This window comes from Curcuma longa, chromosome 9, assembly GCF_044706935.1.
Source record: "Curcuma longa cultivar G26 ecotype Majalengka, Jawa Barat chromosome 9, ITB_CL_G26_1.1, whole genome shotgun sequence".
NCBI lineage: Eukaryota > Viridiplantae > Streptophyta > Magnoliopsida > Zingiberales > Zingiberaceae > Curcuma > Curcuma longa.
In genome coordinates, this window is record NC_133869.1 from 7161536 (window position 1) to 7183714 (window position 22179).

Sequence of the window (22179 nt, forward strand, 5' to 3'; positions counted from 1 at the left end):
TTACTTAAGTTAGTTGAATCATCTCAATCTTCTGCCCTCGGGACATAATTGAATTGGTTACAATTGAACAGAATTATTAAAGTGGACAAGAATCGAATCTCGACGAAGTTGAGGCAATGCCCTCTCCGTCATGACCAATTGCAGTTTCTCGATTTACCTCCTCACAGATGATCATAGGATTAACCATATAGGATCGCTCGAATGATAGATTTTACCTTTTGCTGAAATAGTAAAGTCAAATTATTGATTGTGCTTGCTAGCTGCATGTCATCCATCATCAATTGGTTCTTGTTCTATTGAATTCACAACCTTAAAAAGCCCAACTGTACTTGTAGAAAATCATTTACTACAATTGAAGGTTTCTTTCCAGCACAGAATTAATTGTGCTTTCACGTATGATATTTAAGATGGAGCATAAATACATTGCGTCTTAGTTTAGATAGTAAGGATTTTGAAAGTTGTAGTTGAATATCCAAGTGTTTAAGAATCTTCATAGCTCAGTTGATAAGAATCTTCGAAGTTATTATCATAGTCTTATGTTCAAAATTCACCTTCACATCTCAAAAGTCTTATCAAAGTTGACACTGTCGGGTTAGAATTCAATGCATCACAAGTAGAGACGGGCATTTTTCTTCCCAGACAAGTCTCATGAAACCCCAATTCAGATAATGCTTTCACATGAATACTACAGAAGAAACAACAACAACAACTATCGTAATAAAAACCTATCTTCCTCGAACTCTGACACTCCCTGCCTCCTCTCCATCACCAAGCCAACCCGGCCTTGGCTCGTGCCACTCCCAACGCCCACCTAATTTTAGCAGCTCTTGATGGAGTGAGTAAGATCAGACCAACCAACCCAACCCTCATCAATGCGTGTTGACTCCAGCAAGGAATTAAGCCATGGAATTCATTCAATCTCCCTGACTGCCACAGCAACTGCGTCAGTGGCACAGACCAAATCCCAGCTGCTGTATTCAATTCATAATTAGGGAAAGAGAATCAGATGGGTTGTATACCACATTAATAAGTGATCTGATGAAGGAAACACAAATGTAGATACAGAGAGCAGCACATGGATGTGTTCCATGCATCAAGTTGAAATAATGGAAGCAGTAATTGCTACATCAAGGAAAGTTAGGATCCAACTTCCAGCATATTTAGCATTTGAGGCTGTCTTTTCTCTCGAATGCTAGTAGTTACCTTGTACGAGTTTCTAGTTAGTGAGCTAATAGTTAGCATTAAGTGTCCTCCAACTCATAATGATGGGTAGGCTTCTCATCTCATACTATGGAATAATAGAGTAAATGTGAAGTGGTGAGTGACAAGGAAGGAACAAGTACGATATTAACTTGAAATGATGCATACATGGCATGATATCTACATGTTAATGTTTATTTCTAAGTTTTCGCTCTGACCCTCTTTTTTTAATCTGAGGATAGGGTCATACTTGTATGACCTTATTAACAAAATATAATAAATGTAGTGAGCTTTCTTCTACTTTAAATAAGAGGGACAACAAAGCTGATTTCCACCAAATTAAAAATGGTGTTGGCAAGAATTAGGAAGGTTTTTAATGAAGTGAACGAATCATGACCCAGCTGAAAGAATTATGAATGAAGTGGATCCAGTCAAGCAAGTGGAGCCTCCTTATCTCCTTTGATGAGTTGAAAGTGGACCATCCTTGTAAGTTTTTGTTTGTTTGTTAGTTTGTGTGTGTGTGAAGTGGTTCCCATTAGAACATATTGCAGGAGTAAAGCTTCTCAGAAAATGGGCTTATGAATCTTATTCTCCATTAAGCCATCTCACTAGGGTAAGAGCTTCTTAGAAGTGAGCTTATGGATATTCCACATCAAACCCTCTCACTAGAGTAAAGATTCTCAGAAGTGGGATAGTTGATCTTATTCTCCCTTAGACCCTATTAGGAGAAAAGTTTCTTGGAAGTGTGGCACGTAGACAAGAGCATTTGCTCCTTCCACTTTAAGGGAATTACCTATAAGCTCTTTAGGAATCTTGAGATTTTCCTCCCCTTTGTTGGCATGGTTACCATCCCCGAATTGATGCCAAGTTTTGCATATGGCACCTTCTCGCTACAAGTGAGCTAGTCAAAGGAATATTAGTCACAATAAAATAGCTCCAACATGTGGTTGTGATTCATATACTCAAACTAAGGAAAGTTAGGACAATTAGGTTTCAGAACTTCTGAGAATTGGCATTTGTCTAATTTTATTTCCTTTGAGAACACAGTACACAGTAGTCCTGATTGCTCACAAGTGAAGAAGTGCAACAAAGTAAAGCAACTTGGAAGTCTGAAACTGAAATAGAGAACATTGTTTTAAAAAGCCAAAAACTTCGAATTATGCAGGTTGATGAGCTTGTGCAATGAGAGACTGCAATATGTAAGATAATTTTAAAATTGCTTCAAAGTACTATTTACATAACACTAGAGATGCTAAAATTGCTTTTAAGAGTTTTAAGATGCAAACTAAATAATAAATTACTTTTACACAATACACTTTAGTTCCAAGTAAAAAATTCAATACACTTTTAAAACGCAATATCAAAACCATCCTATATCATCGGACTTAATATGAACATAATGAGATATTAAAAGGGTCACACAGTGCATATGAAGGGCTGCATGGTACTTGAATCTTCTTCTAGATGACCTAGATATATGCATAGGATTAAGCAAACTGATATCTATCCAATTCACATATAGAAGCTGAACTCACCTTCTACAGCATTCAAACAACAATAATCTGTCATGATCTCATCCTCATCTTCCTGTTCCTCCACTTACTTCCTGTACCATTCATGAATTGAAAATAAAAGGCCTTCAGAACCAAACCCTATCTTCCTATTTGCTCAAAAGGTTATATATGTATGTTACCAAAACATGAACTTCAATTTTACAAGTTCGAAGAGGTTGTCCAGCTGTATCTTGTCATGGTTTGAAAGCCACATTTTCAATATATCTTAGCTCTTCATCCAGAATGCATACCATCAATTAATCTTTCAAAATGAACTCAGAAAACTCAAACTTTTCCATTATCTCATGGTTCTTGAAAGTAAGCTTTTATATAAAATCACTGCTTTTCTGTCTGCTTTATGGCCTCATTTTGTTCTGGAAAGATATGTTTTTCTCCCTTTCTCCATTTTGTTTTTGCCCAAACATTGGGTGGAAACAAATGAGCCAATTACATCCGTCTTAAATTTTATAGAAAAAAAAGGAATCTTTGTATACATGTCTTCAGTATAATTGTATTATTTGAATTTTTGAAACATAAGAAATAATAACATAATTATTCAATCCACCCACAAATTCATCTTAAGGGATGATTAGAAAGCTGAAAATTGGTGCATTGATTTTTCTTCCCTTTTTTTCCCATTAAATCATTTGCTGTCTGCACCTTCTTATCCATCCTTATAACCAAAAAGAAAATATCCCTTTATCTTGATCCCACAAAAGAACTAGCAGGTAGCTCATCAAAAAGCTGATAATTTGAGAAGAACATAGAGAAGGCTGACAAATTGAGTAATTCTATAGTATGAAAGAACATAGAGAGAATCGGGCAAGGTTTCTTATCCACTCCACTGTAATGTTTTTAACTCTGACTGGAAGTTATAGTTTCAAGTGCTGATTGAAATGGGTCGACATGACTAGTAGAAGTCTGACAAAATTCGAACTACATTCAGTAGAACTACTAGATATTGAAAATTCCTAACTTTATAAGCAAATTGATCATAGTCATCAGTATACTATGCAGTCCTATGCAATGCCAAAACTACTTAGCACAAATGTTTTGCGAACTCAAAGAACAACTGAAGGGAGAAGTCAAATTACCACGCCTTGCATGTACTTGATTCTAAAGCTCTGCTTCACTCGAATTGGAGGAGGAGAACAGAAGATCCTTAGCTATTCGAAGTAAGCCTTCCAGGTCTGCAGCACCAATTTCCAAACAATCCTTCAGAAGCTCCCCCTCCGCCGCCTCCTTCTGCAGTATCAAGATCATCTCCCTCAATGGCCCCTGAAAGAGTATAAAATCCAAAACTTTATCAAAGTGTCAAACTCTATCCAATACAAATTAGCCCTAACGGGAGCATACCGATCTGGAGAAGGTTCGAAGTAGGCTTTTGAACAAGGGGTCGGCAAGTCCGACGAGCTCCCGATAATTACGAAGCGCCCACCTCGCCCTCTCGGCTCCGGACTCAATCCTGCTCGCCTCTGCCAGAGCCTCCATCAGCCGTGCAGCGGCGCGGGAGACCTCAGCCGTCGGGATCCCTACGCCTCGCCAAGCGTAGTTCCAGGCGAAGTCCCATCCCAACGACCAGATACCTCCTCCAGCTCCTCCTAAGAGGCGGAGCTTGTCAGCAATCCTACGAGCGCGGTCGGCGCCAGCGAGATCGCCCCGCGCGGCGCGAGCGTTAGAGACGCGGCTAAGGAGTGAATGGGAGAGGGAGACGAGCGTCCTCCACTGCCCTAGATAGAGGCCTTCGGAAACTGGAGAGGAGGGCAGGAGGATGAGGAGAAGGAGGAGGAGGGAGACAGCGAGAGGACGACACGGCGCCGCCATCGATGGACCTTCAGACCTAGTTTACTTCCCGGGAGAAGAAGGCTCGCCGGGAAAATGTATATGTATTACCATTATAACTTCATAGATCTTTCCATTAATTTGAACTATTTTAAATTGTTTTGAGATTTCTTTTATTTTATTTTCCCCCTTCGTTTATCATAGTTTTCTCACATTAAGATCTCATTTAAAAATGTATAAATGCCATCTTAGAATAATGAATAAATAATACAGGACAATTAGTCAAAATTGATGATATAAAATAAAATAAAATTACTTATATATTTTGATTTTAAGGGTAATATTGCCCTTAAAATGTATATATCCCTAAAATAAGTTTTGCAAAATGACTTCAGTGTGTTCCCACTTCCTGTATCCAACATGAAAAATAATAATTTCCTCAAAAATAGCAAATCTAAAACTACTGTTTTTTATGAAATTTTAATTTTAATATGCATATATGATGTTAAAAATATATTTTAAAAATTTAGAATTTAGAATTTAGAATTTAGAATTTAAACATACTTATATGCACAATTTGTTACGTGTCAACAATTAAAGAAGCTGAGTAGAACAAAGGTAATTTTAATTTGTTCCTAATTCTTTTCTTTAAAAAAGCTAAATATATTATGTTTGAGTGATAACATCAGGATTTTCCTTTTGTGACTCACCATTCATAGCCTGAAATTTCAAATGCAGTGAACTCACATAACTGCTAGATGGTAAGAAGGCACTGCTATTGCTTATATCCTCTAGCTCGAGAAGATGATCAATCTGATTTTACAAAAAAAATTTATCGACTATCAGAGTAAATTGAAAAACATTCAAGTGACCCATCCAAACAATACATTTTTTTGAATTTACTCTTATGATATGTCGCAATTGAGTCTTGAATCTGAAATTCTTGAGATCCGTCAAAGGGTCTTAATCATTGCACCGTTAGCCTGGGGACATTGAAAAATACATTTAGTTTCTAACGAGTAGGATCATTGGCGTATGATTGTAGCTTCATGTTGCACGATAAGGCTATTCATACTTGTGTTGAGCTAGTGAGTTGTTCGAGAATGATCATATATTTGAAATTAACAAATTGGCGCTCAAACAAGGGAATCTTCAGTAAGCCACCGAGTATTATCAACAATGCAAACGGATTGCATCTTAAATCTTAGATCTGAAAAGATGTTGGAGCAAATTGGATGGTAGTTCTTTAATTTCTAAACTCATTGAGGTCTTCTATCTACTGAGGGACCATTTGTACATGGTGATTATTCGTGAAGTTGAAACCGACCGAAGGGACTATAAATTGCGGTTCATGTATATTTTTGGCACTCGCAAGTTGCTATTGAATCGATTCGACTCGAGTAAGATGTGCACTTCCAGTCTCGTTGAACTTGTTAAACACTAAGCACTTTGAGAAGGGTTGACCAGAAAGCACCCAAAGTAAAAGATAGAGTTCAATCCACAAGTCCTCCTCTAAAGCTTTAAAAGCGTGCATGACCGAAGATGGAAGAGTTGTGAGGTGAAAGGAAGAAGAAGCATGCGTTGATCAATAGACATGCAAAGACTAAATAGCTCGAAAGGAACAAGCAACACGAACATGATGGTCCATGCGATTGATTAGGAGAGGATCGAGTTAGAGGAGAGGGATGAGCCAAAGTGAGTGAGGGGTCATGATCGATCCCACTTTGTGGGTTTGACTAAGTGAGTTTACCTTATGTGATGGAATTGGATTGGATTGGATTCTGATGGACCAACCATATGCCATCATTGTGAGGTAATTAAGGATGTCCATGACCCAACCCAATGTAAGACAAGCCGTTGCAACGAATAACAAGTGATACAGACATGCTTTTCTTTCTTTGACATGCTTTTCTTAGTATGGTGACGACTAAGACGCAATGGGATTGCGAAGTTAAAAGGCATGCTAGAGACGTAAAGAAGAGCACAATGGGAATTTATGCGGTGCTGATCGTCGGATTTGGATCGGTAAGTATCGTAGTGGTGTTTAAATCATCTATCAATACTTTAATGGAGTCGATTTTTGGATCGAAATTCTTGGAACAATGTATCCGTTTGTGAATCTTTAGGTGGATGTCTACATCCTGAAGGTTAAGATGCAATTAGGAATCTAATTCTAGGCATGCGCAACCAACACACTGTGGATTTTTGTGTTTACCATCTTGTAGCTACAGTTGCAACTTATCCTCTTGGATTTTCATAGTTGTTCATAGCTAGATATTCAAATATCCCTAGATTTTCTTTTATTAAATATATATTATCATCTATGGCAATTTTTTAATTCATGCCTTTATATAAAAATTGTTTAAACCGTTTTTTTTCTAAACAAACTGCTCTTTATTTTTGTCTGATTAAAATCATAGAGGAAACTAATTTATAAGCTATTAATATAGAGTTGATCCCTTTTTTTAGAATCTAAATCATTAAATTATTCTAATTTTGCAGAAACGTGAAATTTTCACCGTGCTAATTGCTTCCCAATGATTCTGAGCTGCATTTGCCGAGTGATAATTGGCAAGAACATGGTAAAAAATAGAGATGGATGCAATCAGTCAATTCCTGATATTGAGGGCCTGAAATGGTAGATAATTCAATAAAATTAATCATTGCCTGTTCTTCCCAACACAATTTAAAATCCCTTTGGTTTAATCTTTTTCTTCCCTTTGCCCTATATAAAGCCAACTACACCACTCCAACAATGTCAAAATTCGTTCAGAGAAAGAAAAATAATATGAAATTTCCACTTCTTCTTCTTCTTCCTCCTCTCTTCCTCCTCATCCTCTCCTGCTCTGCTTTGCCTGATCAGCAACGCAAGGTAAGTTCAGTTTCTTAACTGTACCGCCAACCTTTCCCCTAAAAACAGCATCAAAGACGTTTTTGGGGTTTCAGGTTTATGTCGTTTATCTAGGAGAGCACAAAGGGCTCAAAACCAGTGAAGAAATTTTGGACGACCATCATTCCCTGCTCCTCTCTGTCAAGAACAGGTGATCAATTTAGCCTCATCGTGATGCCATAATCTTTGATTCGTGTTTAAGATTTAAACATTTTTATGATCAGTAAAGAGGAGGCCTTGGATTCCATAGTGTACAGCTACAAGCACACCATCAATGGCTTTGCTGCATTACTCACTGAAGAAGAAGCCAGGAAACTGTCCAGTCAGTAACTAGTCATTCTCCTGTCCAAATCTCTCTCAATTTCCTTGTATTTTCTTTCCGATCACAAGATTCATTCCATCAAAAACAGATACGGAAGGGGTGGTTTCTGCCTTTCCTAGCGAAGGCAGGCTGACACCACACACAACCAGGTCATGGCAGTTCATAATGCAGGAAGAAGGGTTCAAAGTTTTGGACAGTGACTGGGTGCAAAAGCCTAAAAAGGATGTCATCATTGGCATGCTGGATTCAGGTTTGTTGTAGTATTACGTTCGACAAGTCAATTATACAATCCAAATACATAAACAGTTTCTGAATAGCGAAGTGGGGTTTGGTTTGATAGGCATATGGCCAGAGTCTGAGAGCTTCAATGATAGAGGAATGAGTCCTCCTCCAAAACACTGGAGAGGAGTCTGCCAAGAAGGAGATGCATTCAACTCTTCTCACTGCAATATGTAAGTCTTCTACTCTACATGTAATATAACCTGTAAAATGTTCAGAAAAGAAGAACAAAGAAGTAACATAAGAAATCTTCCATAAACGGTTTTAACTGGGGAGATTTTTACATATGAAAAAAGGAGGACATGAAAAAGCTGGTTTTCTGAATTGCTTGCAGTCACTAGCTTTGGCTTTGGCCTTTTGGCGATGACGACCATGAGTGGTTTCTTGTCCGATTTAGAGAGTGCAAACAAGGCGCCAGTCTCGTGCTTTGGCAGCTTCTTGACACACACCGATGCTTGTCCCTCGTGATCTCTCCAATAAATTATATATATATTTATTTATTTAACATAAAAGACTAAAATATTATGTTTTGCTTCTTTAGTTTATAAAAATAAATAAAATATTCAGTCATCTTTTTATATGTGTTGCACACGTGACTTTGACTTGCAGAACACTTGACCATTCAAGCTTTAACAGCTCTATATAAATTCAACTAGATAGAATTGAATATTAGGTGTTTTATTTTATTTCGAAATTCAGTATTATCAAAGGTTCTTCATCAATTGTTGGTTGAAATTAGAAAGTATGCATTTTTAAGAGGAAAAGAACAAAAAAAAATTGGTGTTTTTTAGGATTTAATGGATTCGTTAAGGATTGATGATGCAATTAACTGCCATGGGACAGGAAGGTCATTGGAGCTCGGTTCTACGTGAAGGCGTACGAGGCGTACCACGGCGCGCTAAACCGCAGCACCGCCTTCCGCTCCCCCCGCGACAACGACGGCCACGGCACCCACACGGCTTCTACCGCTGCCGGCCGCCCCGTGGCTGGGGTGTCGGCCCTTGGCGGTTTCGCCCGCGGCACCGCCTCCGGAGGCGCCCCCTTCGCCCGCCTCGCCGTCTACAAGGTCTGCTGGCCCATCCCGGGCCCCAACCCCAACCTGGAGAACACCTGCTTCGACGCTGACATGCTCGCCGCCTTCGACGACGCCGTCGCCGACGGCGTCGACGTGATCAGCGTCTCCATCGGCGCCGTCGGCGCCCCGCCCACCTTCGCCCACGACGGCATCGCCATCGGCGCGCTCCACGCCGCGCGCCGCGGCATCGTGGTATCCTGCAGCGCCGGAAACAGCGGCCCGATGCCGTCCACCGTCACCAACCTCGCGCCTTGGATGATCACCGTCGCCGCCAGCAGCATCGACCGCGCCTTCGATTCGCCGGTGCTCCTCGGCAACGGCGTCTCGATCATGGTAAAAATTTATTTCAACCGAATCAATATATATATTTTATTCTAATAATCAATACAGATTCTAGCAATTCATATCAATTAATTTTGTTGCAGGGCCAAACTGTGACGCCATATGCTTTGAAGTCTTCAGTTTCTTACCCTTTAATCTTCGCCGGCGACGCCGTGGTACAGGGCACTCCGGCAAATGTTTCCGGGTACATTTCTCCACCAAATACCAGAAAACAGAGCTGGTTCGACCGGTGCAAACTGATACATTTCGATTTCATGCTTCAGGCAATGCCTGCCAAATTCTCTGGACGCCAAAAAGGTTAAAGGCAAGATCGTGACGTGCCTGAGGGGGGCAGGTCTCCGGGTGGCCAAAGGACTGGAGGTCAAGAGGGCCGGCGGCGCCGCCATCATACTCGGCAACTCCGTCCCCAACGGCAACGAGATCCCCGTCGACGCCCACGTCCTCGCCGGCACCGCCGTCTCCTCCGACAGCGCAATCGCCCTCCTCAAATACATCAACAGCAGCTCGAACCCGACCGCCAAGATCACCCCGGCTCGGACCGTCTTGCACGTGTCGCCGGCGCCCGTCATCGCCAGCTTCTCCTCCCGCGGCCCCAACCGGATCGCACCCAACCTTCTCAAGGTACATCAATTACCTCATAATTAATCTTCTACGTACTGAATTTAACTTCAGTATTTTTAGCCTGATGTAGCTGCGCCAGGGTTGAACATCCTTGCGGCATGGAGCGGGTCATCTTCTCCGACGAAGCTCGAGGATGATCGTCGGCGCGTCAAGTACAACATCTACTCGGGTACCTCGATGGCATGCCCCCACGTTACCGCCGTCGCCGCCCTACTCAAGTCCGTCCACCCGAAGTGGAGCGAAGCCGCCATCAGATCCGCCATCATGACCACCGGTACGTTAAATCGAGCCTCAAAAATAACGGCGGCATATGCTCAATTCTTATTCATTCGCATTGTGTTCTTCACAGCCACAACCGAGGATAGCCTAGGCAAGCCGTTGACCGACGCATCGGGTCAAGTAGTGGGCCAATTGGTGTACGGGTCGGGGCACATCCGTCCTGAGCACGCGATAGATCCGGGTTTGGTGTACGATGCCTCCTACGAGGATTATCTTCTCTTTGCCTGCGACAATTCCGGGGATCAGCTAGACCCCGCCGTCCGCTGCCCTAGGAACATGCACGATCCCTTCGCCCTCAACTACCCGTCCATCGCCGTCGGGACTCTGTATGCACCTCAGACGATCACGCGAACGGTGACCAACGTCGGCAATGGCTCGGCCGTCTACCACGTTTCGGTCGTGGAGCCAAAAGACGTCACCGTGAAAGTCGTGCCGACAGTGCTGAAGTTCGAGAAGATCGGACAAAAGAAGAGGTTCACCGTTACGCTCTCGGTGAGGGGGCGATTCGATGTCGATTATGAGGAAGGCTCTTATACTTGGTCGGATGGCATCCACGTCGTTAGAAGTCCAATTGTGGTCTCTGTTTAAGCTTCCTTCTCCTTTCTTCCTCTTCACTCTTTCTAATATTTATACATTGTAGCTGAAGAGTTGAAACTGGGAATAAATGGATGGCAGTTCCTCCAGAACAGTTTCCATACTTTCTGAAGGAGAGTAAGTAAGAACTCCTCCGACAACAATAACGTTCGCATGGAGTGAGGCATGTTCGAGCCCGTGGGATTTCTAATGATAATATGAATACTTGCTGGTTAATCGAATGAATTGAATAGCATTTTTTTAATCAATTTTTCTTTCAAACAAAAGGAAAAAGAAGAAAAGAAGAGGAGAAGTGATACGTCGTGTCGTCTGATTGCGAATCTGAAACCAGCGAAGCTTTGGATCTTTCACTTCTCCAATACTTTCTATAAGTGGAAATGGCTCCGAAGCTCCATGATCTCGTTTCCTTGCTTTCGCTTTTGGAAATCCTGCTGCATCGCTTCTTTTATGAACTAGCAAACCCTTTTTTGGGTAGAAAAATAATTAACTCTAGATTAAGATTTTGGATCCAAGATGATCACTAATTAATGCTATGTTAATTAATGATTCTTAAGTTCAAATTAAGCTAAGCTAGCCCACGAGCCGCCACCCCAGCATCCTGAATAGTGAATAGATCTTCCACTAGATCCGCTGGATGTGTCAGATCGGTTGGAGACCAATCAAGATTTATCATTGACTAGCCTTCTAGCTTCATGAATTCAAGCGAATCTTCGTTTAGGTTGAAGATGCCGAAACTTTGTTCATATATAAGCCGTTTGCAAAGTCCTGGCGGAGAGAAAGCTCAGTCAAACTAGCTCAGAGTTAACTAAGATTCCGTAACCGAGAAGCTTCATGCTCGCTCCTCGCTTTACCCTGCAACGGAGTCGAGCAGACTGCGACAACACAATCCAAGCTCGAGCGTGTCGCGCAAACAAACCGTCACCCATCATTTCTCTTGCTTTCTTATTTGCTTGAAGCCTTGAACCTTCTCTCAGGCAATTAATGGCGGTGGGTAATGCCCATAAACCGACGGTTCACTCGGTGTCGCCTCCTTCAACTCCGGACAAAAACCTGTATCACACCATCAAGAGCTCCACCTGCACCTGGTGCTGCTGCCGCTAAGGAACTCTCACATCCGACATCACAACCGCCGTACGCGCCCCAACAAAAGACAAACGAGTTAAATAAAAGCATGGGAATCAAACTCATGAAGCAAAGGCTGCCATGCACGCGCTTGCGCCCATCAGGTTGCGACCTCTCTGTTAATTTAAAGTGAGCAAATGTTGCCAAATCCATGTAAGTTAGTTCGAGTGCCCAGGGCTGCTTGCACTGGAGAGGTGCTTCTTTGTTCGGAGGAAGAACCGGAGGGAGGGATCATATGATCAAATGGGGAGAGGGAGAACGGAGATAAAGAGGATCGAGAACGCCAACCAGAGGCAGTCTACTTTCTATAAAAGAAGGGATGGCCTGTTCAAGAAAGCAAGGGAGCTCTCTGTCCTCTGCGACGCCGACCTCCTCCTCCTCCTCTTTTCCTCTTCCGGCAAGCTCTATCAGTATCACTCGCCCTCTGTTCCCAGGTGACTCAGACTGCATCCGTGTCTCCTTCCATTTCTATCGATGTATCTTCCCCTTATTTAATTCCTAGCTTCGTTCATCTACGAGATGCTATTCCCTTTTTGCTCCAATTTAATACTTGCTAATTCGGTTAAAAGCGCCAAGGAGCTGATAGAAAGGTATGAGTCGGCCACCCAGACAAAGATTTGGAGAGACTATATCGTGGTATTTATTCTGAAAACATTATTCCTCACAATGTTTCAGCTGTGCGAGTTTGATTTATAATAGTTATTTATGTTTCTATGTTTAGGAACGCAATGCGGAGATTGTGAATGTGGAGAAACTGTGTGACGCTTTAGAAAGGCAACTCAGGTTCATGAATTTCTATTCTGTTATAAGAACGCAAAATGTATTCTTTAAGCTTTGAGATGATTAAGATTTAATGATCGCTAACTGTGTATACAGGTTCATGAAGATCGACGAGGGACAAGAGTACTCCCTGCCTGAGTTGAGCAATCTGGAGCACAGCTTGGAGATGGCCATCAGCAAGGTTCGAGTTGAGATGGAGAGGAAAATAGGAGGGCAGATGAACAAGCTGGAAAGCATGGTTATTTTGACTTGTTTCGATCTTTTCGATCCTGTGACCCATCGTTTTTTTTTTTTTTGTCAAGAACCTCTATGTTGATGATGTTTTCACCATTTTTTAAGGTAAGAGATCGGCAACAAGAAAGATACGGACTCTGTGATAAGGTATGCCTCCTCCTCTTAATAAATATAATCAGTTTAGATTTCAAAAAGTTTCAGTGGAGTTGCATTTAATGAATTGATGGTAGAAAAGCTGCCATCCATTTGGTTTTGTCAGAATGGAAACTGGTAAAATTTAGACGACCTTGATGATGAAAGAATGCGAAAGTTGATCCTTTACGCTAAAGCATACTTGTAGGACCTATAGATCTATAGAATCTTGCTGTGTGCTTTCGATTCGAGGATGTTTATGGTTGATTCCTTCAAACACTTGATATTGACATTTAAGTGAAAGGGGCAAGTTAAACTGTCGTATATAGATCATGTACTATCTATCGAGAAGACTTGAAAACTTTTTCTTTCTATATGAATCAATGCTTTGCATGGAAATCACTGCCCAACCTTTTTGTGAGTTGTAAAAAAAAACAAAGGAAAAGGGAACATCTTCACAACAACAACAAAAAAGTTGAAAACTCAAAGAATTAATGCAATGGATGAACTATGATTATCTTGCAGCTTGCAAGTGTGCAGACACTTAAAGGCATAGAAGCAAATAGATATGCCTCATCCACCCCAAGACTGGAACTGAGATTGGGTACAGATCTTCTTCCATTGCTTGAATGAATTCCTTGGAGTAGTTTTTATTACTAGTCACATCCCTTAACAATCTTCCTTTCTCTCATGCAGGTCTAAACTAATCGACGTTTTGGAGGCAACTTGATTTTATTCTGGCTTCCCAGTTTGATGGATTGGAAAACAAAGAGTCAACTGGCCAAACACAATGTTTCAGTATTGTCTGATCTGTGTTCTGTTATTAAAGTCGTGATTTGGGAGAAGTTTGTAATGTATGCTGATGAACATAACCTCTTTCGATCTTGGAGCTCTAGATTATCCTTGCTGATTGTGAACTTTGCATGTCATTGCTTGAATAGTGCTTATAAATTGTGTGATTCTACACTTTCTTTCAACAATGAAGCCAAGCTCGCGTGATGAAGTTCAATTGAGTTGCTGATCTTTTAGTGGAATATTGAACCATCTGATAAATCCATTTGAGTCTGATAATTTCTTTGCTCCTTTATCACTTCATAGTACTTTATTGTTGGGTTTTTAGTTTGCATTGTAATGGTTTAAAACATCAAATGTATTTGTTGTCCCAAGTGCAACTGCAGCCTAATACAAAACACTGCAGCGTTACACTTTAAACTGCAACGGTCAAAATTGAAAAAGGTTGAAATGCTGCAGTATAACGTTGTACCACGCTGTAGCGTTGCACTAAATTTCTGAAGAGGTGCCAAAGCAAACAGTTGTGTCTCTTTGTGAACCAATGTAATTGTTTGATGTTGGAACGTTGAAAAACGTTTGATAAGTTTGAGAACTCTATAAATAAGTGTTCTTGACCAAATTAACTATAACATTCTCAATTCCTATATACAAACAATCAAAGAACTTGCTACTTTGTTGGTTGAAGTCTATTGTATCCTAGAAGAGATTGCCCATATAAATCCGGTCAAGCAAGATAGTGGGGGCATAAACTCTTTAAGGAAAGTGATTACACGCCTTAGACTCAATTCTTGATTGATTACATTCCTTGGTTAAATCCTTTGTTCTTGGAAAAGGTGACAATAGAATGAAATACAATGAGTTTCTTGATCAATAGAATGAAGTCTTCATCGAGAAGAATACTAATAGTAAAATATCGTCATGAGGCTCTTGCACACATTATTCAGTAGAAATGCTGAATAAATTTGTCAACAATGGCTGCAATTTCTTCTTGGCTTCATGGAATTTAAGTCCATTGTGCCAGCAATTTAGTTGCAATCAGTGGAGACACCATCACTTTCTTCAAGAAAACTACAAAAGAGATGCGTCACTCGTACAAACCAACAAAGTAGTTTCTAAACTCTTGTCTTCGAAGTCGCCTCCTCCTTTCCCGCCCTCACCCAACTCCAACTGCATCCTCGTCTCTCTGTTTTTGACTCGAAGTCCTCAGTTGTCTTCTCGCGTAATTTCACAAACAAATCAGCCATGTTTGACGGCAGCCATGGAGTGGCAGCAACCGGAGCAACGCCCGCCGCTGCCGCCACCTCTTCGCCTTTATCTCTCCCTCCCAAACCCAGTCCATGTTCCACCTTCATCCAGGCCGACGCTGCTTCCTTCAAGCAAGTAGTCCAGATGCTCACCGGCTCCACCACCGCGCCGGCTTCGGCCGAGAACCCGGCCATCCGACCCAGGAAGCCGTCTTTCAAGCTCTACGAGCGCCGCGGCGGCCTCAAGAACCTAAAGAACCAAAATTCTCCGTCTGTTTCGTGGAGGAAAACGCCGGAGATCCTCCAGCCGTCGTTGACTCTTAGCCCCGTCACGCCGCTGATCGCCGATCCTTTCGGGCGGTCGCCGCGGCCTGCAGGTGCCGATTCGGCCGCAGGAGCGGCGGTAGCCGAGAAGGGGTTCTCCATGCACCCTTCGCCGACGATGGGGAAGCCGCCACGGCTGCTCCCGCTGTTCCCGGTGACGTCGCCGCCGAGAGTGCCGTCTGCTTAATTTGGCGCATGATACTGCTTCAGTATTGCGACTTCCTTGCATCCATCTCCTCCTCTTCATCTCCTGTTCCGCACAATCAATAATATTAGTAGAATTTTTTACTCAATTGAATTCAAAGAGTTCTTTCTCCGATTTTTTTCTTTCTTTTCTATAAAAAAATAAAATTTGTATAATTAACGCTCCACACGATCAGCCGACCATTTGTGAGAAGTTCTTTCTTCCTTTCTTTCTTTCTTTTCCTTTCTTTCTTTCTGATTAAGTTGAATTTTTGTCTCGTCACTTTATTTAACTCTACACCAAAAATTCATTTGTCAAAATTAAGAGGAGGCTTTACATGGTGGCCATCGGATTAGCCAGATAAAGAGGAACATTTAAAAAGATAAATTAAGGTCAAACTGTTCTAAATTAAGGTTAAAATGTTCTTTTAATATTAAAAAAATGAATTATTTTTTAATTTTTAAACTATATATTTATACTATTAAAACGGACGGTCGTTATCTCATCAGAAAGCATCACGGCACCGTTATGATGCTCCGATCCTCCTCGATTAATAAACTATTAATTTGGAGCACGGTCGACCGGATCCAGAGCGAGGACGAAGCCGTACCGGGCTTCTCTCCTGCCCTGTCCACGAGACAAGCAAGCGAATTGAACCGTCGCCATCGTCCTCTTCTTCTCCCCACGTTCCCAGGGCACGACCACCGGCGGTCGAGGTTTCGCGCGTGGGTACCGATGTGCACTCGGCACTTTGATTCTAACCTTCGCTTTCGTTGCATTTGCTATTTATTCCTTTTTGTGTGGATTAAATTTTTTCCTATGTCGCTCGTTTGCTCGTCCTTCCTGGGATTCTGGAGTTGTTTTGGTTGATAACTGATTGGTCGATTGTGTGATAGGGTTGGCGGTGCAGGCGCTTGGATCCGGGGATGGCGGGATCGATTTGGGGCGACGTCTCAGGAGACTAGAGGGCTTAAAAATCTGATTTTGGCGTCGGATCTGGAGGAATCGCCTCTGGAAGAATGGAGGAGGAGCAGAGTTCTTGGGTGCTGAGGTCGACGTTTGCGCACGTCACGCACAACGCCCGTACGAGATCGGTATCCGAACGGGAACTTCTGGCCGAGTTGTCCAAGGAACCGGATGATGCTCCCTGTGAGCTCCCGTCTAAGAGCTCGGTCGCGCAATTACAGACACAGAACTCCAGAAAGAGCTTGAATTTTCGACGCGGTGACCCATTGGATCGGAAGAAGCCGAGCAACCTCAGTGCCGATAGCTCTGATTTCTCCTTCTATCCTGAAGGAATTCCCGCGTTGATATTAGATGGAATGATATCTGCTGAAATTACTAATTCAAGGTTTCCACTTGACGATTTTAAAGCAGAAGGAAGGAGATCTAAATTAGTTGCTGCTTCTTCTAGTAGGGTGAAGTTAGATGCCAAACAACATTGCCAGCAACATTCAAAACCTAAGGAAAGGTCAATATCGCCTCTTCCCACCACCAATCTTTCTGAGGCCTTTAAGGAAGCTCGTTTGGTCAAGAAGAGGTCTTCAACCCCGCCACCTTCCAAGAAGAAGAATGATAACGCCCGTGGAAACCATGAGATTTTTTGGAGAAAAGCTTTGGAGAAGAGTCATCATAAACATTCATCTTCCTTCAAGGCTCTTGATAAGTCTGGGGCTCGGAAGGAATCTTCATGGCCAGGTTGCTTTGATCATGGAGGAGGGAAGGTTGCTGCCTTGGAGATGACAGAAAAGTGGAATGTTGATCTTTGTGAATTATATTTTGGGCTCAAGTTTGCTTCCGGTGCTCATAGCAGATTGTACCATGGTATCTATAAGGGTCAACCTGTCGCTATTAAGATTATTAGGCAACCTGATGATGACGATAATGGATTGTTGGCTGCTCGACTTGAGAAGCAGTTCACTAGGGAAGTTACAATGTTGTCACATCTCTACCACCGCAATGTGATCAAGGTGCATTCCATGATTCTTAACTATTGCATTTGTCTGTTACATATTTAGTTGTCCATCAAATTAGTTCTGCATCAACCTGGTTATAGTTGCTTATAGCAGTTCATGAGCTTCACAAAACCCTTTAAGCAATTTCAAAATTTGATTTATGCAAGTTGGCTTTTCCCACAATTCTACTAAATTTTCACACTATATATATATATGGAACATCATGTCATTTGAAACAGAGAGTAAAATCATTCACTTTAACAGTTTCATCGTCACTAGTTGTACCTACATGATTTGATCAGATGAACTTCTAATTCTCTAAGCTCTGATTACATGATGACATGCCTACATCTTTTTCTAAAAGAAAAATCAAGTTGGCCAGTTGTCCTTTTTTATATTGCACGTCAAATTTTCTTGTCATTGTTGTTCTTGTTTTCCATCTCGTAGTTATCCTTTGTATCATTTTTTGCTCTATGACACATCAAGAGACCATAGTCATTGGAAATTTACCTTCCTCCAGATGACAACCATTATGTGGCACTTTGCCTAACTATTTTCTGAGTATACTGCCAATTAAATCCAATGCTATATTATGTCATATATCATTTCTGCTAGATGTCTGTTTTACATGTTGCTTGCAGACTCTTTGATTATGTTATCCAGTGTTTGAGTTGAATCAGAATGGGATGATAATTTGATGGAAATAAGCTAATGATAGTTTATGAGAACCATGTCTGCAAGAGGACAATGGGGGATGAAAAACTAGACTACTGTTTATGAAGTGCTAGTAAATATGCTAGGCACACAACTCATTTATGAGAGTCCATCTTGAGATTTCCAAAATCAACATTAACCTTGTGACTAATAAACAAAAAATTAACTGGTCAACATAAAATTTGTTATGGCTTTTCCTATTTTACATGTCATCCAACTATTAACATAAACTAGCACAGTCACACTAGAAAGCAATCGGTTCTATCTAACTGTTTGTTAACACATAAACCCCCCATACTACTTGAAGCAATGAAATTGGGCAAGGCAAAATGTTTTTGAAATCTGAATCTCTGCTTTAATCATACCCTAATGTTATAACCTTCTATATTGTTAGTTTGTGATTGCTACTCTTTAAAAATTCACAAGAGGGAATTTGACTAGATGACAGTCTAATCCGTTGTTAATATTATAAGGCAAAATATTTTTGAAATGTGAATCTGTTCTTCGAGCATATCCTATATTCCTTCTATGTTGTTAGTTAGTTGTTGCTACTATTTAAAGATTCATGAGATGGAATTTAACTAGGCAACACTCTAATATGGTGTTAGTATTTTTCCTTTTCTTGCAGCTCATAGGGGCATGTAAACAACCACAGGCCTTTTGCGTTATCACCGAGTATCTTCCTGGAGGCTCTTTAAGAGCTTTTATGCACAAACTTGAGCACAAATCTCTTGCTTTAGAAAAACTAATTTCAATGGCTTTGGAAATTGCACGAGGAATGGAGTACATCCATTCCCAAGGGGTTATCCACCGTGACTTGAAACCTGAAAACATTATTTTTGATCAAGATTTCTGCATAAAGATTGTTGATTTTGGAATTGCATGTGAGGAAGCATATTGTGATGCATTAACAGAGGATGATGGTACTTATCGTTGGATGGCACCAGAGATGATCAAGCATAAACCATATGGGCGGAAAGTTGATGTATACAGCTTTGGATTGCTCTTATGGGAAATGGCAGCAGGGAAAATTCCATATGAGGAAATGACACCAATCCAAGCAGCTTTTGCAGTGGTTGATAAGGTTTTAATTCTATATCCCCTCTTGGTCCTTTCTTATTAATTATCTTAAATATTTTGTCTTCCATCTAGAGGTGATGTATAATAGGATTTAGTCACCTTATCTAGATAATCATGACAATTTTACAAATTTGTTGAGAAATATTTTAGTACTCTATAGAAAACATATTATGGTGAATATCAAGTGTATAAAAGCAATTGCATTTTGTAATGTTAATATATAGATGCTAAATTAGGTGGATCTCATGAGCATTGTTTACCATACACTCTTGAGTGTTAATTCTAAAAATTAAAGTGTATTTTTACAATAATATAAAAATTATAACTCCAAATAGAAGTTTAATTATAAAATCAACATAGTTATTTAATCAAATAAAGTAAATCATCAATGACTTGTGACCAAAATTTTTTTTCCAAATTACATTACAGTGAACTAGAATTAAAAGAAAGTCTAGACCTTTTTCATTGTTTCATTTACTTGAAAATTTTAAATTATAACAAGGTGCTTTCTACACTGTGGTTATCAGTGGCTTATTGATTTTTCAAAGGCATTTGATGTTCACACTTCTTTTCTTAATTTCGTAGAACTTGCGGCCACCCATTCCTACTGATTGCCCTCGACCTCTGCATGCCCTGATAGAGCAATGTTGGTCAATACTTCCAGAGAAGAGACCTGAATTTTGGCAAATCGTTAAGGTTCTGGAGCAGTTCGAGGCTGCTGTATGTCAAGATGGAACTCTAAATCAGCTTCAGAACTTAAGCTGCCAGGATCATAAAAAACGATTAATCCATTGGATGCAAAAGCTCAAAACTCACTCGCACTCAGATAACTCAAGTGCTTCCATGTCCAAACTTTTGTAACTCATGTTCACGTTTGTGAATTATGGTGTGTATCATAATAGCCTGCTAACAGAGAGGACACCAAGAATGTTCTTAATATTTGTTTATAAATTGAAAATTCTTTGTGTTGAGCTTGCATACATGGTTGTGCATGATGATAAATATATAAAAATGATGATCATGAGATGTATGGTAGTACATACAGCATGATTCTTGCATGTTCATTTCTATTTCTTTCTTCTAATTTGTTGTTGTTTGATGGATGGAAGATTCTGGAATTCCCTTTTACAGTTAGATGAATGAAGTTTCAACAAACTTAAAATGCAGATGACTTAATACATATGCTACAACTTGCCTTCTTGTGCTTGTTTTTAAAGATAATTATGGGTTCTTGTGCTCTGATTTATTTTTAAAGTTATGTTTTGCACAGCTAAAAGTTCTGCAACATTTTCAATAGCATTTTAGCATTCGTATTGTTTAACCACCTCTCACTTTATTGCGCTGCATTGGTTTCTAATCTTACTTAGGGTGAATAAAAATTCGGTTAAATCGGTCGAATCAAAAATTTAAAATTTCAATTTGATTATTTTAAAATTATATTTTTAAAAAAAACAATTAATTCGGTTCGATTTTAAAATTTTTTATTTAATTAAATTGAATTAATTAAAATAAAAAAATAATTTTATCAATTAATTTATATATTTTTAATTATTGATAAATCTTTTATAATATTTAAAATTTTTGATTATTTCAAATAATTTATTGAAAATTAAATTAATTGATATTTTATTGGTTTATTTTTATTTAAAAATTTTATCGATTTGTTAGTTGAAAAAAAATTGATTCGGTTCGACTTTGATTAATTCAGTTCGATTTTAATTGAATACTTACTCTTAATCTTTTATTTTGAGCTGAATAACTTAATGCTAAATTGAACCGAAAAGAACTATCAGAAAATTCTAATCTAATCCAGGACAGAAATCAAATAAAATGTTACAACTCTTGTATGTGTATCTTCTACTTTGTTATTTGTTTTAGCTTGGGCGAATAACAGTCATATTCTAGGTTGAAAACAAATGACAATAACTCATACTGAATTCACCTCAAACTAGAGTTGATCTAACCAAATTTACCACCAGTTTCCATTGCAATCAATTTGTATGCTCCACAAAGGCAAGCTTATTATCTCTGTGTGTGTGCGTCACAACTTTAGTAGATTCTATCTACCTTATACAATCTGTCTGTATGAGAGAGAGATAGACTAGATAACTTTTGTGAACTTGCATTTATCTGAACATTTATAATTTGTCCGTGAGTTGCCCGTAGAAGATCACTATGATTCACTCCTTTTCTCAACACGCACGCTCCATGCACTTACACGCCCAACACCCTTGGTTCCCTCCTGATCGTTTGTCCTTTTCCAGCTTTTAAATCCGGGAGTGAATTAGGTTTATCAGTGCGAGTACTGAGCCAGCTATGAATATTTAATGCATCGAACGAGTACTAAACCCTAAACCATCAGATAGGTACGGGTGTATCTTTAATTGACTACAGAAGCATCAACCTACAGCCGGGATAGATAGTCCTTCTTCCCTGCTTCAATCATCCATCATCATAATAATTAAATCGTCCTTGTAATTTTAGTTTTTTCATTTTTTTATTAAAAAAAATCAGAAATATCACTATTAAATCTTAGTGGTACGTTAAACTGCAGCTTTCTTTGGTTGACTTGTATACTCGACCAAAGATTGATGTTGATTTCTTAAATTATTGGAGATGAAGAGCAGAGGAGTTCATCTCTATGAAAGGTAGTACTTATTTCATCAGCATATGAGTAAATT

General features: G+C 40.0%; 5 protein-coding genes across 13 annotated transcripts; 4 read left to right on the forward strand and 1 right to left on the reverse strand.

Moving 5' to 3' along the window:
* Positions 1–554: 554 nt before the first annotated feature.
* On the reverse strand, positions 555–4612 carry LOC141835286 (uncharacterized). Of its 7 annotated transcripts, none has more exons than XR_012602370.1 (4): positions 4110–4612; positions 3851–4031; positions 2736–2806; positions 555–971 (listed from the first exon to the last, which is right to left on the reverse strand). XR_012602370.1 is itself a non-coding variant. In XM_074722726.1 (3 exons), exons 1-2 carry the CDS (start codon positions 4575–4577, stop codon positions 3870–3872), a joined length of 630 nt encoding a protein of 209 aa, XP_074578827.1. In that variant the 5' UTR covers positions 4578–4612; the 3' UTR covers positions 555–968; positions 3851–3869. The 7 variants fall into 7 exon arrangements, 3 of the variants coding, with proteins under 3 accessions (XP_074578827.1, XP_074578826.1, XP_074578824.1); XR_012602369.1 differs by having other exon boundaries at positions 555–968; positions 3848–4031; XR_012602367.1 differs by having other exon boundaries at positions 3848–4031.
* A 2678-nt stretch (positions 4613–7290) lies between these two features.
* Positions 7291–11158, forward strand: LOC141834896 (subtilisin-like protease SBT5.6). 2 transcript variants are annotated; one of them, XM_074722286.1, is made up of 11 exons: positions 7291–7407; positions 7482–7576; positions 7650–7747; positions 7836–7997; positions 8088–8199; positions 8870–9434; positions 9527–9627; positions 9707–10064; positions 10125–10338; positions 10414–10919; positions 10984–11002. In XM_074722286.1, the coding sequence occupies exons 1-11, from the start codon at positions 7291–7293 to the stop codon at positions 10993–10995; spliced, it is 2340 nt and encodes a 779-aa protein (XP_074578387.1). In that variant the 3' UTR covers positions 10996–11002. The 2 variants fall into 2 exon arrangements, with proteins under 2 accessions (XP_074578387.1, XP_074578386.1); XM_074722285.1 differs by having other exon boundaries at positions 10414–11158.
* Positions 11159–12287: 1129 nt separating this feature from the next.
* Positions 12288–13991, forward strand: LOC141834320 (MADS-box transcription factor 32-like). Its single transcript, XM_074721695.1, has 7 exons — positions 12288–12493; positions 12629–12695; positions 12781–12842; positions 12936–13077; positions 13179–13220; positions 13731–13809; positions 13902–13991. The coding sequence occupies exons 1-7, from the start codon at positions 12303–12305 to the stop codon at positions 13910–13912; spliced, it is 594 nt and encodes a 197-aa protein (XP_074577796.1). The 5' UTR covers positions 12288–12302; the 3' UTR covers positions 13913–13991.
* Positions 13992–15155: 1164 nt separating this feature from the next.
* On the forward strand, positions 15156–15817 carry LOC141834971 (VQ motif-containing protein 4-like). The gene has a single exon (XM_074722376.1). It carries the CDS (start codon positions 15240–15242, stop codon positions 15750–15752), a length of 513 nt encoding a protein of 170 aa, XP_074578477.1. The 5' UTR covers positions 15156–15239; the 3' UTR covers positions 15753–15817.
* Positions 15818–16385: 568 nt separating this feature from the next.
* On the forward strand, positions 16386–20507 carry LOC141834820 (serine/threonine-protein kinase 52-like). 2 transcript variants are annotated; one of them, XM_074722193.1, is made up of 4 exons: positions 16386–16474; positions 16646–17719; positions 19047–19502; positions 20084–20507. In XM_074722193.1, exons 2-4 carry the CDS (start codon positions 16769–16771, stop codon positions 20357–20359), a joined length of 1683 nt encoding a protein of 560 aa, XP_074578294.1. In that variant the 5' UTR covers positions 16386–16474; positions 16646–16768; the 3' UTR covers positions 20360–20507. The 2 variants fall into 2 exon arrangements, with proteins under 2 accessions (XP_074578294.1, XP_074578295.1); XM_074722194.1 differs by lacking the exon at positions 16386–16474 and having other exon boundaries at positions 16564–17719.
* The last annotated feature ends 1672 nt before the right edge of the window (positions 20508–22179 follow it).